Source organism: Amblyraja radiata, chromosome 3 (genome assembly GCF_010909765.2).
Source record: "Amblyraja radiata isolate CabotCenter1 chromosome 3, sAmbRad1.1.pri, whole genome shotgun sequence".
Classification (NCBI taxonomy): Eukaryota; Metazoa; Chordata; class Chondrichthyes; order Rajiformes; family Rajidae; genus Amblyraja; species Amblyraja radiata.
Window position 1 is genome coordinate 78,873,222 of NC_045958.1, and position 14,888 is coordinate 78,888,109.

At 44.7% G+C, this 14,888-nt stretch overlaps 1 protein-coding gene across 1 annotated transcript in view; it reads left to right on the forward strand.

Moving 5' to 3' along the window:
- The window catches only part of hsdl2 (hydroxysteroid dehydrogenase like 2), a 145,921-nt gene that overhangs the window by 51,846 nt on the left and 79,187 nt on the right, over positions 1 to 14,888 (forward strand). The window contains exon 4 of the mRNA XM_033018182.1: positions 3,800 to 3,914. Within this exon, the coding sequence (XP_032874073.1) occupies positions 3,800 to 3,914 (115 nt within the window). The remainder of the gene's footprint in view (positions 1 to 3,799; positions 3,915 to 14,888) is intronic.

Sequence of the window (14,888 nt, forward strand, 5' to 3'; positions counted from 1 at the left end):
TGCAGCTAACCAGCAACTTGCAGTGTTGCCCCTGTATTTCTGTTCTTGAAGTCTTCAGCTGACAGTGGTCATTGACAAATCCACACCTGACTCCTGAAGAGTGTTTCTGATCTGTCGGACAGGTGTTTGGGGATTTTTCTTTATTATAGAGAGAATTCTTCTGTCATCAGCTGTGGAGGTCTTCCTTGGCCTGCCAGTCCCCTTGCGATTAGTAAGCTCACCAGTGTTCTCTTTCTTCTTAATGATGTTCCAAACAGTTGATTTTGGTAAGCCTAATGTTTGGCTGATGTATCTAACAGCATTATTCTTGTTTCTCAGTCTCATAATGGCTTCTTTGGCTTTCATTGGCACAACTTTGGTCCTCATGTTGATAAACAGCAATAAAAGTTTTCAAAGGTGATGGAAAGACTGGAGAAAAGACTAGGTGCTGAGAGCTCTCTTATACCTGCATTAAATAGGCATTTAAACACACCTGAGCAATTACAAACGTCTGTGAAGCCATGTGTACCGAACATTATGGTGCCCTGAAATGGGGGGACTATGTATAAACACAGCTGTAATTTATACATGGTGAAACCAAAATGTATAAAAATGGTCTTTAATAAAATCTGACAATGTGCACTTTAACCACATGTGAGTTTTTTCTATTACAAATCTCAAATTGTGGAGTACAGAGGCAAATAAATAAATGATGGGTATTTGTCCCAAGCATTATGGAGGGCACTGTATATTGGGTACATTGTAAAATTTGCATTCTCCTTGCTCATCTATGTTGTTAGGACACCAAATGTTTGATTCATGTATTGGAAAAATTGGTACTTTAATGTTGACTTGACATGGAGTTGATTGGAATGTGATACGTGAATATTTTGGCTTCATTTGTGGTTTAACCTCTTGGAGTGCAAGGATCCTCTCAAGCCTTCCACTGAAGATGGTACTGTTGCTAATTTTATGGCATCAGTTTTTCAGTACAGGTTTGAAATAAGGAGCATAAAATCAACCGCTGGAGGAACTCAGTGGGTCAAGCAGCTCTGGAGGGAAATGGACAGTCGATGTTTCAGGTTGGGGCCTTCCTCCATTCCAGAGGAATGGCCTCGACCCTAAATATAGATTGTCCCATATCCCTCCACAGTTGCTGCCTGATCTCCTGAGTTCCTCCAGAAACTTGGTTTTGTCCAGATTCCATCTGTATTCTCTGTTGCCTCCAAGAACGAAGTTAGTTCTTGTTCTTATGCCCATCCTGTCTACACCATTTGTCTTTGCTTCTACTTCCAAAAAAAATGATGTAAGTACTCCAGCAACAAATATGAAATATTTGTTTTATGCAGCACCTTTAATGTAGTACAGGTGCTCAACCTTTTATCCGGAGTTCCGGAAACCGAAAAGCTCCGAAAACCGGACATTTTTTCCAGGATGTCGTCTGCACACCAAAGCTCGCGTTTGGCGCCAAACTTGACCCGAAACGACCCACGGTCAACCCAGGTCTGTACTACTGTAGCGGCTGCCTCCTCCCCGGAGACCGGGGAGACGCTTAAACATCTGTAAATCATTGCTTAAATGTTAGTCAGTTAGTTTGGAGGGCTTTTATGTGAAGGGGGAAACTTTAATTCTTAGTCCCCTACCTGGTCGGAGAGGCGGGGAGCGGGCAATGCCTTACCGGGTCGCCGTGCAGTAAGCTCCGGAGTGCTGTGGCCGCTGACTCCCAACATCGCGGAGCTGGGGCTGCGGGTGTCCGGCCACGGGCGGCGCCGGTTGTAGCTCCGACCCCGGCAACTCTACCCCTGGCTGCGCGGTGCTCCAAATCCAGCGCGGCCCGCAGCCCCAGCTCCGCGATGTTGTGTGTCGGCGGCCACTGCGCTCCGGAGCTTACCGCACGGCGACCCGGTAAGGCATTGCCCGCTCCCCGCTGGTATCCCAGCGCTGCGACGCCGCCAACTCCCAACATCGCGGAGCTGGGGCTGCGGGCGTCCGGCCGCGGGCGTCCGGCCGCGGGCGGCGCTGGATTTGGAGCGCCGCGCAGCCAGGGGTAGAGTTGCCGGGGTCGGAGCTCCAACCGGCGCCGCCCACGGCCGGATGCCCGCAGCCCCCAGCTCCGCGATGTTGGGAGTCGGCGGCCACAGCGCTCCGGAGCTTACTGCACGGCGACCCGTTAAGGCATTGCCCGCTACCCGCCTCTCCGACCAGGTAGGGGACTAAGAATTAAAGTTTCCCCCTTCACCCCCCTCCCACCACATAAAATCCCTCCAAACTAACTGACTAACATTTAAGCAATGATTTACAATGATTCCCCGGTCTCCGGGGAGGAGGCAGCCGCTCCAGACTTTTCAAGCCGCCCGCGCTACCTACCTAATCTACGCTAAAAATCTTCCATTCGGAAATCCGAAAAATTCCGAAATCCGAGAAGTGTCTGGTCCCAAGGCTTTCGGATAAAAGGTTGTGCACCTGTAAATTGTTCCAAGATGCTTCACACAATTGTTCGAAGCTGCTTTACAGCAGGGGAGCCTAAAATGTATTATATTTGAACTGTTGTAATGTGCCAAGTGAGTGAAGAGAGAATCAAACACAGGAACAGATAGCAACCAAGGTTAATCTCTCCATGATTTATAGCCCAGAAGCCACAATGCTCACCGGGACCACACAGTGTGCAGTAACTTTTCACAAAAAGGTGTTTTGTAGAAGTTTTGTTTGTTGGAATTTACACGAGAGTATTTGAGACGCAAGTTCTAGCCTTAACCATAATGGGCTGGTTTGTGTTTGAACTGGCCAGCAGCCCATGTTTCCTATCCATGTCATTCCTGCATCCACACTAACCTTTTGCGTCCCACAGGTTCAATTAAGTCTTGCTGCTGCATCCGTCCTGCAAAGTGGAGTGCTTGGGATCAGTGGAGAATCCCAAGACCCCACCTGCGATAGGCCTTGATAGCTTTTGACAGCTCGCACTACAAAAGTATTTTTATCTGTTTCGAGGTGTCTCTGAAATATTTGAGAATAATTGAAATAGATGTACAGAATTGTTAAAAATATTTTACACAATTGTTTTAAAACAGATATAACTGATATTGTTTAGATAAAAACAACTTCAACCACAATTTCGTATTTGTATCCCGATTGACTACTTCATTGAGACAAGGTGACACACAGATTCGAGGATGGCCAAACTCCTCAGCGTTGCATGAATCCTGTGCCTCTAGACTCAGTGGCAAGTCCATTGGTTTTGTGACGCTGTTCTCTCTGGAACTGCTGGTTGAAAAGAAACACAATTTGGCCTGTTGTCCCCCAACCTCTGCATCAATTTTCATCACCTGCTCACCCTCTCTGTCTTTCCACATTTTATCACTGGCTGCTTTGTTCATTTTGTTTCTCAGTTTCTGATTATTGGCCTTGACTCCACCTGTGTGTGAGGTTTGTTGATCCAAACAAGATTGGCTCCTGCTTAATCTCAGCATATACAGTTTCCGTTCAGTTTACTGACATAGTTTTGGGTTTTCCTATGTTGTTGGGACTAGTGTTGTTGGGGCTAGTAAAGGCAATTCCACAATCATATTGAATTTTTCACATTCCTGACACTGAGCTAATGTGTCTGAATTATAGATAATAATAGATTACTCCGGACAAAAGAGGATCAGTGCTCTATGTAGCTCTTTGTGTGAACAATGATTTAGGAGAGCATTGGTGGTCATTGTGGACTTTACCCCTGCAAGTCGCAACTTCTCCTGAGTGGTGGGTAAAATGTCTGATGGATTGGAAAAAGCTGGAACTGTCACGTAATAGATTATTAACTGTATTTTTTCCCCCGCAGGCATAGATATTTTGATAAATAATGCAAGTGCCATAAATCTGACTGGTACACTGGACACGCCGATGAAGAAAGTGGACCTCATGATGAGTGTCAACAGCAGGGGTACCTACCTAACGTATGTACTGCATGGATCACACTATGATCATTCAATGCTTACACTGGGTGCTGGCATATATGTGTGCGAAGTCTGTTTGGTAAGGTAAAGATCATGTGCTATGATTTGAGAGAGTGACAATTATGGTTAATTTTACAACAAGCTAGGTTTTTCCATTGTGCTTTTAATATGGTAAAGTGTTCCAAGGCATTTAACTTGAGCAAAAATTGAAACCAAAATGTAACGCTGCTACATATGTTTGGGCAAATGATCAAAAGCTAATAAAAGGGTTGAATTTTAACAATAATTTTTGATAAAGGAAGAGGTCAATTGGTCAGGGAAGGAATTCTAGGTTTTGTACCTTGACATTTGGAGGTGTTGCCAATGATAGAGAGATAGCATCAGGTTGCACAAAGAGCCAAAGTTAGAAGAATGTACTTGGAAGGTTTTCAAGCTGCACAAGGTTACAAGGAGGGGTAAAGCCTTGGACGGATGTGGAAACAGATGTTTTTAAATTTCATGGCCAGCTATGATTTTGAATTGATTTTGAATCAGATTTCTTTATATGAACATTAATAAAAAATCATACCAGATTATGTGTGAGAAGGAACTGCAGATGTTGGTTTAAACTGAAGATAGACACACAAAGGTGGAGTAACTCAGCGGACAGGCAGCTGCTCTGGAGAGAAGGAATGGGTGATGTTTCAGGTCGAGACCCTTCGTCTGAAGAAGGGTCTCGACGGAAACGTCACCCATTCCTCTCCAGAGATGCTGCCTGTCCCGCTGAGTTACACCAGCTTTTTGTGTCTATCATACTAAGTTATGTCTATCTTTGAAAGAAGGGAAATAATTATATTCTCTTTTTCTGTGACCTTGGTTAGGTAGACAGTTTATAATCTTCTGTTTATGCTCCTTTAATGTCTGTGCAGAAGACAGATTACAAATAATAGACACAAAGAGCTGGATTAACTCTGCGGATCAGGCAGCATCTCTGGAGAAAAGGAGTAGGTGACGTTTTAGGTCGAGACATTTCTTCAGGCCTGAAACATCACCTATTCCTTTTCTCCAGACGTGCTGCCTGACCCGCTCAGTGACTCCACCTTTTTGTGTCTATTTTTGGTTTAAAATAGCATCTGCAGTTCCTTCCTACACAGATTACAGATACTTGATTTGCTTAATTAACGTCTAAAACCACATTCAAACTCCCAACACAGTCCCAGTTCTTTAACACTGTGCTCCCTGTTTATCAGTATTTATAGACTGTTTCATTTGTGGTTGACTTAAGCATATGTTGCATTTGCTTACTCTTGGAGAGCAGGGCAGTGCAGTTTCCTTGGTATTAGGCTTCAACCCATGTTTTTGTTGTGCTCATAATTAGTGTGAGACTTTATGTCTCAGCTGCAATGTCTCTGTGTGGATGTTGTTTACATTCCATGATGGCTGATCCATCGTGCGTGGAGGAAGCAGAACGCTCTAAACTACACTAAACATTTTTACTGCTGCTGAATCAATAATTTATATATATTCAGCATCACCTCTTTATTTTTATGCTCAGTCCCTGTTTAGAAAGTCCAGCACCCTGTATCCTTACTTTGACAAAAAAGTGGATATTCCTCTTTCAGAATTGTATAACTCTAATTCTTTTACCTTCAACATTGTAATTTCTGAAGAAACAAGGAACTGTAGATTTCTGACGTTCCACAGAATTCTACAGATTTCTGAATCTCTTTCATCCCCGCCACCCCCCCTCATAATTTATTGCAAGGAAAGAAAATCCTTTTTTCCCCGCAAGTTATTCACCTCATTCTTTGGTATTACGTAGAAGAAGAGGCTCATTTTCTTATCCTCTGAAGGAAAGAAGATCTCGTATCTTTGTCCCACTTTTCGCACATCCGGGTTTTGAAGTGTTGAAGTGATAGGAAACACAGAGGCCAATTTGTAGACGGGTTGACAGGTGACAATGGTGTACCAGGAAGAACATCTATGCTTTTGTTGTAAATGGTGCCACAGGATCTTTGTGCACCTGTTGAATTGGATGGTGTCTTGATTTATAGTTGCTGACAAAAGACAACCTTCCGATAGCGCAGGATCACTGAGCAAGAATGTCAGTCCAGATCTTTGTGTTCTAATCTGCTGATGTGGTACTTCTGACTTGGAGAAAGCATGTGGCAAGTCGAGTGTGCACTGCTGGCATTGAAGCGGATGGAGTATCATTGCTACTTTTTTGCTCCCTAGTGTATTCCATTAGAGTCAGTTATTGATGCATTACAGGAGAGATGAAGACCATTTGAGTGGCTGATCCCAGTAAAGTGAAATCCCGGGTTCCACTCTTGCTGCAGGTTGTCACACACTGCTTGAATAAATGATTTTTCACACTGATTCGCTTGACAACCATTCAGTTAAAGCTATCCCGTTGCTCCATAATTCCTTGAGGATTTTCTTTATTTCTTTATTAGAAGATATATATTGTGCAATATATGGCAGAGGCTGGATGAACACACGAGGGATAAAAGAAAATAAGTCTATTAGAGCATTTTACCTTGCTCCTTAAATGCAAGTTGAAATACTCTATTAATGCCATTGGTAAAATTAAACTTAGCTCATCATCTCTGACTAAATGACTATGAAATATTTTGGATTCTCCTGCATTTTGATAAACGTTAGGTGTCTGAAAGCTTCTGAAGAAAAGCAGTGTCTGTGGTGGTTAGTTATTCTTCCATGCACAAAGTAACCTCTACCTTAAAGACAATTACATCAAATGAGTTTAAATATCTTTGTAGTGGCATTTGACAAAGTTTTCTCTCAAAGCTTTATGATAATTCTCGTGTCAATTCACATCCAATTTCTAAGAATAATTACTCATATTTGCTAACTTCAAAGCAAAACAAGCGACCCATCCCTCAAGGCCAAGGTTGTATGTGTGTGTGTGTTATTTTTGCAAATATATCCTAAGCACTGTCAAATTTTCCATGATAGTTGTTTTCTTGCATACTGAGCAAAAAATCACTAGCTTCTTTCACTGTGGAAAATTGCCTTTTGGCATTGGTATTTATTTTTCTTTCTCTGATTCGCCTATGAACGCAGAAAGAACGCTTCTGGCTGCAGTGTGGAATTTGAACTATTGTTGAGACTTGTTCCAACAAGGTAGCTCCTGTTGTAAAACAGCTGTTGCAGGAACTTGACAAAATGTTCCTGCACTTTGGTCTCCTGGCAGAATGGAAGCATTTGGAATAACTTCACAATCGCATGCAGTAAATAAAGTAACAAGGAAACACTGCTTACCCTGTCACTGCATGGTTTTTACTTGCTGCAAGACTGCAGAGAGCAGAACTTGTGAGAGCACTGAAATCCTCTGCAATGATTCGAACGCTTAAGAAATAGGTTCACTGCTCAATGCTGGTCTGTGTAGTTTTGATATGAGTAATCTGGTCTTCGTGAGAGAGGTGGCTTTAAGTGTGGGAAAGTGTGTAATTTACTCTCATGTATCTGCTGATTTTTCTGTAACACTGTCTTGAATACATTCCAGAAGCATAGCACTCCAACAAATATAATTCTACTGGGTAAATAAAACTTTCCCCATTTCAGTAGTAACTGCTGGACTGTTATACTTGTAAAAACAAAACTGTTCCATAAAGCACAAATCATTTTATGCATTTCAATGTGATTCCCTCTCATTCTTTTGGAGAATTCAACCATTTTACTCAATCTCCCTGCAAAATATGTTCCCCTTCTCCCAAAACTCAGTTTAAGGCAGTCATGTTCATAGTGGGGGCTGCTACCCTCTATAGGTCACTGGATGTTTATAAAATGGATTACTGTCTCAGTGTCTTGAAATAAACACTGGTATTGGGTAAAAATAGTGAAACTTTTTAAATGGGTAGCCTGCAAAAATGTTTGGGAAAAAAAGGTCTTATGAATACTTTGCACTCATATTGAGCTATGTGTATTTTTCTGGGATAAGAGGATCTTAGTTGCACCTTGTGCTTAATATTTAGACACGTGGAACTGCAGATGCTGGTTTACAAAAAAGTGCTGGAGTAACTCAGTGGGTCAGGCAGCATCTCTGGAGAACATGGACAGATGTCTTTTTGGATGAGGGTCCTTCTTTAGTCTGATTAAGGGTCCCCACCTGAAATGTTGCTCATCCATGTTCACCAGAGATGCTGCCTGACCTACTGAGTTACTCCAGCACTTTGTCATTTTTTTGTACTTAATATGTGTCTGATCAAGGTATTGCATCATTATAGTTAGAGTATTTTTATACTCTAACCCTTTTATAGTAAAGTTCAACACATAATTTACTTTCCCAATTGCAGACTTACCTATGATTCATAAAAAAGGACTATCGGGACTCTTATGTAGACTAACTTTCCCAGTCTCTGACATTTTCAAAAAATATACTCTTTTGCCTTTTTTGTATCTAAGGGGAGAATGTTTGAGAATCCATCAAATATACCCATTTAATTAGCGCATACGTTCCTACACAGTATCATGTCCACTTAAATTTTACTTTTCCCACCAGGTTTTGTATTGTCAGATTATTTGGATAAATTGTACCAGTTCCCTTATCTAAATCATTGATTTAAACTGCAAATAGCCCAGTGCCATGAACTGATGCCATTTGTACTTTATTGTCAAAACCTGTCAAACTGAAAATGCGTATTTAATTCTGAATATTTTCAGTCCATTACTCAAATCCTAATCTATGCCAATACGTTACTCCAATCCTTTTCAAGAAAACCTGTGATATTTTTTGTAACCGAAGGCTTCTCTGAAAATGGAGATGATGGTGATTGACAAGTATTGGAAGAGACGGTACAGTGAAAGTAAGGACCAATTCACTTCTTTTCCCTGAGCCAAACAAATACTGGGCGGCAAAGTGGCATAGAGGTAGAACTCCTGCCTTACTGCGCCAGAGACCCGCGTTCGATCCTGATTGCAGGCGCTTGTCTGAACAGAGTTTGTATGTTCTCCCTATTATCGTTGTAGCATTATGTCTTTGCATTATTCAGTTCTAAGCGCAACACGATGCAACCAATAAAAAATTGTCATCAGGACGAAGGCAGTATTGGGTGTGCTTCCCACCTCCTTTTTCTGGAGGCTTGTACATCATGTCCCAGTGGATGCACATGAAGTGGAAGATGGCTTGGGTACCTGCATGAGTGCAGATGCTGGGTGCAACGACATCAAGAGCATCTCACATCTGCTGACCAGGTTTTTGCCTGCAATCGAGAGGTGGTGCAATTCCATATTCCCAATTTTTGTTTTACATTGGCCATCTGCTCCAGCCAGTTTCTTGTAAGAGCTCCAGCTCCCCCGCCTCGGATCCCCAGCGCTTTACAATGATGGGAATAAGTGCCATGATTGGCTCTGAGCTACCGAAGCCAGTTCAAGCTGCTCACAGATGCTGAACAACCTGTGGTCCAAGGAGAGGACGGCAATGTCATCCAGCATTTCTACTGCCAATGAACATCCTTTCAGGATTTGTAGTAGTGAAATTGGTAATTGAAATCCAGAACGATTAAACCCATTATTTAAGTGACAGTGAATTCAGCAGTGACAGTTGTGTGGGTTTTAATTATATATGAATACATTTCCTCCCTCTAGTTTAGTACAATCCCATCATTTTGCATACATCGTTAATTGAAAATAAATGTGTAAATCATTAGGATATTAGGAATGGGAAGAGCGAGAGGTTGGGCGAAACATCGTCCAACAAATTTTTGCCACACAAAGTGACGTGACAAAGTGGTGGAAGAGACACAAGCTGAAAATGCTTGAAACACTTCGTGGGTCAAACAGCATTTATGGAAGGAGAGACTGTTTCAGTTTGAAGATCTTCATCAGAACTGGGAAAGAGAGAAAATAGGTAGGATATGTGCATTGTTGTGCAGGGTTGTGTAAAATGCCCAGCAGATCAGGCAGTGTGAGCAGGGAGAGAAAAATAGAGTTAATATTTCAAATGGATAAGCTCGACTGAAGCTGGCTAGTTTTGATGAAAATCAGAGAAGATGGTTATCTGAAATTGTTGAATTTGAAATTGTCTCCTGAAGGCTGCATTGTACCCAGAAGAAAGATGAGCTGCTGTTTCTCGAGCTTATGTTGGGCATTGCTGGAACACTGCAGAATAGCAGAGACAGAGGTCAGATTAGGATGAAGAATTGAAGCGACAGGCAAATGGAAAGTCGGGGTTATCCCGCTGACTGAGCACAGGTGGTCTGCAAAGTATTTTACCAATCTGTGTATGAAGGAACTGCAGATGCTGGTTTAAACCAAAGATAGACACAAAATGCTGGAGTAACTCAGCGGGACAGGAGAGAAGGAATGGGTGACGTTTCAGGTCGAGACCTTTCTTCAGACCAATCTGTGTTTGATTTGTTTTTGATTTGATTTGAAAACTCCAGCGTCCAGAGCCACCAATGATGCAGCAGTTTAAAATAGTTCTTGTCCAAGGGGCCAGAGCTGGAATAATGGCTTTGAAGGGAGGATTTTAAAATGTGGATAGGTTTTAAAATTGAGGCTGTGCAGAGCATGCAACTTGGATTAATGAACATGAAAGGAGAGGTGGGTAAATGTTGCAATGCAATTTAGCAGGCGGAAAACAAAAGGTTTTTTCTGTAGTAATTTTGAGTATATGGAGAGAAAGGGATAGAAAGTTAGAACCCTGGCAAGGGAGGGGTGGAAAGCTTTTAATATCATAGTCACACAGCATAGAAAGAGGCCATTTGGCCCATTGATTCATGCCAACCAAGATGCCCCATTTTAGCTCCTCCTACGTGGCTCATTTTGCTCTAAATCTTTCCGATCCATGCACCTGTCAAAAGTCTTATAAATGTTGTTATTGTACCTGCTCAACTGCTTCCACTGGCATCTTATTCAATATCCTCACAACCCTCTTTGTGAAAAGTTGCCTCTCGGGTTCCAATCAAATCGATCCCCTCTGGCCTTAAACCTTATGCCCTGTAGTTCTTGACTATGATCGTGACCATGTGCATTCTCTGTGCAAAGTACTTACGATATAGAGTAATTATATATCATAACAAGTACTTTAATTTGTAAACATACAGAGACTATTGAGATGAGTACTTTAGGCTCAGAATCGTAAATTAAAACTAAAAAACAACATGACTGCCCGCATGCCATGAGGTGGTGGTAGTGTGGAAAACCTGGCACAGAGGGAGCGGTCTCTGTGGAAAGCAGACAGGGGAGGAGATGGGAAGATGTGGCCAGTGGTGGGATCCCGTTGGAGGTGGTGAAAATGTCGGAGGTTTATCTGTTGTATGTGACGGCTGGTAGGGTGGAAGGTAAGGACAAGGGGGACTCTGCCCTTGTTACGAGTGGGGGGGATGGGGAATGAGAGCAGGGTTACGGGGTATAGAAGAGACCCTGGTGCGAGCCTCATCTATAGTTGAAGAGGGGAACCCCCGTTCCCTGAAGAATGAGGTCATCTCCGATGCACTGGTTTGGAACCTGTTTACGGTTCCAGGGGACTTCATCCCGGCGGCATGTGGACATCAATAACCGCCCACGACCATGCTGATGCACCTCCGTGAGAAGGTGGGCATGCTTTCCCAGTCCCAACGTCCCAACATGGTCTCACAACCACGTACATCCCACCCGACCTCCAGGACTGCCAGTACGTCTTCCTTCGCCGAGATTCCCACTGTACACCACTGCAAAAGCCTTACGAGGGACCCTTTAGAGTACTGCAAAACGACGCCACGCCTTTCATCATCGACTTGGGCGGCAGACACGAGTCTGTCTCTGTGGACCGTCTTAAGCCGGCACACTTGGACATTGACCAACCATTGCAGGTGGCACAACCCCGCCGCATCACGACCAAACCCACCCTCAACTTAACCAGCTGCAACCCCGACCACAGGAGACACGTGCACAAAATCAGGCCGTCTCACTCGACGGCCTAATCGCCTCCAATACCCTGGTTCTGGGGGGGTGGGGGGGGGGTCATGTGGCAGGCCGAGCCACTTTGGTCTCGAACCATCGTTCATCGAGCTCGAGCACTCGCATGGACCTGGCGTGATCTAGGCCGACCGATCAACGCCGATCTGGGCGGACAGCTGGTGAGGTGCAGCGGACAACGGAGCTAACCTTCACTTCACAGTCAACACGTTAATTGTTGAGCTGTAACGTTTAAATATTAAACTGAGTGTTTATATAACACGTGATCTAAGATGGCGCCTACCTGCGGTGACATTTTGCGAATGACACAAAGGAAAACAGTAAGATACAGCATTTATGAACTCACCTGCATCAGGAAATCCACTGGAATCAACGGCGTAAGTAGCGAGCTGCTAATGCATTTAAATGCATTAGCGCTATTGCGAACTCCCGTTGGTAGCGCCGGTAAGGGAATCCCCGGGCAGAGGGGATTCCCAACCTCGCGGAGGAGCGCAGGTACAGCAAGAACCTTACCAGCAAACATTGGGGAGGCCTTCATGGAATCCGGAATCTAGGCCGTCGGGCAGGATCCCCCAGCAGCAACGGAGCTGGAGGTGCAGATTGTATGGGAATTCCCGATCTCAGGGGATTCCCCGACCTCACGGAGACCCGTAAGTACTGTACCTGTAAACAGCGAGGAGGGCTCCATGGAATAAGGAATGTGGCCGTCGGGCAGTACTACAGGTCAGACTGAAGCGGAGGGGACTTCGGCCCCCTCTCCCTACTATCCTACTGGCCAACGTACAGTCACTCGAAAATAAAGTGGAGGACTTAAGGTCAAGGCTGCTTTATCAAAGGGACTGAGGGTATGCTCTGTGAGACATGGCTCAACCCCAGTTCCCCAGACTCAGCGGTCCAGCCTGAAGGGTTCTCCATCCACCATATGGACCGTAAACAGGCATCTGGGAAAGGGGGAGGAGGGGGCGTCTGCCTCATGGTCAACTCTGCGTGGTGCTCAGACGTGGCAGTCCTGTCCAACTCCTGCTCTCCACACCTCGAACATCTGGTGAAGTTCCGCCTCTTCTACCTTCCAAGGGAATTCACCTCCATCATCCTGATCGCGGTCTACATCCCACCCCAAGCAGACGTCCGCCTGGCACTGGAGGAGCTGCACGCCGTGGTCAATAAACCCCAGACGTCTTACCCCGAGGCGTTTACCACCATAGCCGAGGACTTCAATAAAGCAAACCTCAAGAAATCGCCCTCTAACTTCCACCAACATGTCTCCTGCAGCACCAGAGGACCAAACACCCTCGACCACTGCTACACCACCACCAAGGATGCTTATCGCTCTATCCCTCACCCTCACTTCGGTAAATCTGACCATTCCGCTGTGCTGCTTCTTCCTGCCTACAGGCAGCAATTGAAGAGCGCACCCCCAGAGGTGAGGACTGTACAGAGCTGGTCGAGGGGGGCAGAGGAACAACTCCAGGACTGTTTGGAGTCTGTAGACTGGGCAATGTTCAGGGACTCGGCAATGGACCTGAACGAATACGCCACAGTCGTTACAGACTTCATAAAGAAATGTGTGGAGGACTGCATCCCTACAAAAACCTTCCGAGTGTTTCCCAATCATAAGCCTTGGATGAACTCTGAGATCCGCACTCTGAAGACCAGACACCGGGCATTCATGTCTGATGATACAGTGGTCTACAAGAAGTCCAGATACGACCTTGGTAAGGCCATCAAAAAGGCCAAAAGGGACCTGCTCCAAGCTGGAGGATGAGACAGATGTTCAGCAGCTTTGGCGGGGCCTGAATGCAATCACCTCCTACAAGGCGAGATCAGGAGGCAGCTCGAATGTCGGCGAAACATCACTCCCTAACGAGCTCAATGCGTTTTACGCACGCTTTGATAGGGTGGACACAGATGTGCCTTCTCGAGCCCCCATTTGCTGTGATGGTATTTCAGTCTCAGTCACAGAGGCCAACGTCAGAAAATCTTTCAGAAGGGTGAACCCTCGAAAAGCGCCTGGACCTGATGGTATACCCGGTCGTGTTCTAAAAACCTGTGCGGACCAACTGGCTGGAGTTTTTACGGACATTTTCAACCTCTCACTTCTGAGGTCTGTTCCCACCTGCTTTAAAAGGGCATCAATTATACCAGTGCCCAAGAAGAGCAAGGTGATGTGCCTCAATGACTATCGACCAGTGGCACTAATGCCTGTGTTGATGAAGTGCTTTGAGAGGTTGATCATGACACAAATCAACTCCTACCTCGACAAAAACCTGGACCCACTGCAGTTTGCCTACCGTCACAACAGATCAACGGTGGATGCGATCTCGCTGGCTCTGCACTCCGCTCTGGACCACTTGAACAATAAAAACTCATATGTCAGGCTGTTATTCATTGATTACAGTTCGGCATTTAATACAATCATCCCTTCCAAGCTGGTTACCAAGCTCTCATAGAAACAGAAATATACAAAATAGGTGCAGGAGGAAGCCATTCGGCTCTTCGAGCCAGCACCGCCACTCATTGTGATCATGGCTGATCGTCCCCTATCAATAACACGTGCCTGCCTTCTCCCCATATCCCTTGACTCTACTAGCCTCTAGAGCTCTATCTAACTCTCTTAAATCCATCCATTGACTTGGCCTCCACTGCCCTCTGTGGCAGGGAATTCCATAAATTCACAACTCTCTGGGTGAAAAAGTTTTTTCTCACTTCAGCCTTAAATGACCTCCCCTTCATTCTAAGGGGAGGTCACTGTGGCCCCTAGTTCTGGACTCGCCCAACATTGGGAACATTTTTCCTGCATCTAGCTTGTCCAGTCCTTTTATCATTTTATATGTTTCTATAAGATCCCCCTCATCCTTCTAAATTCCAGTGAATACAAGCCTAGTCTTTTCAATCTTTCCTCATATGACAGTCCCGCCATCCCAGGGATCAATCTCATGAACCTACGCTATACTGCCTCAATCACAAGGATGTCCTTCCTCAAATTAGGAGACCAAAACTGTACACAACTGTACTCTCAGATCTGGGTCTCTGCGCATCCCTCTGCAATTGGATCCTCGACTTCCTCATCCACAG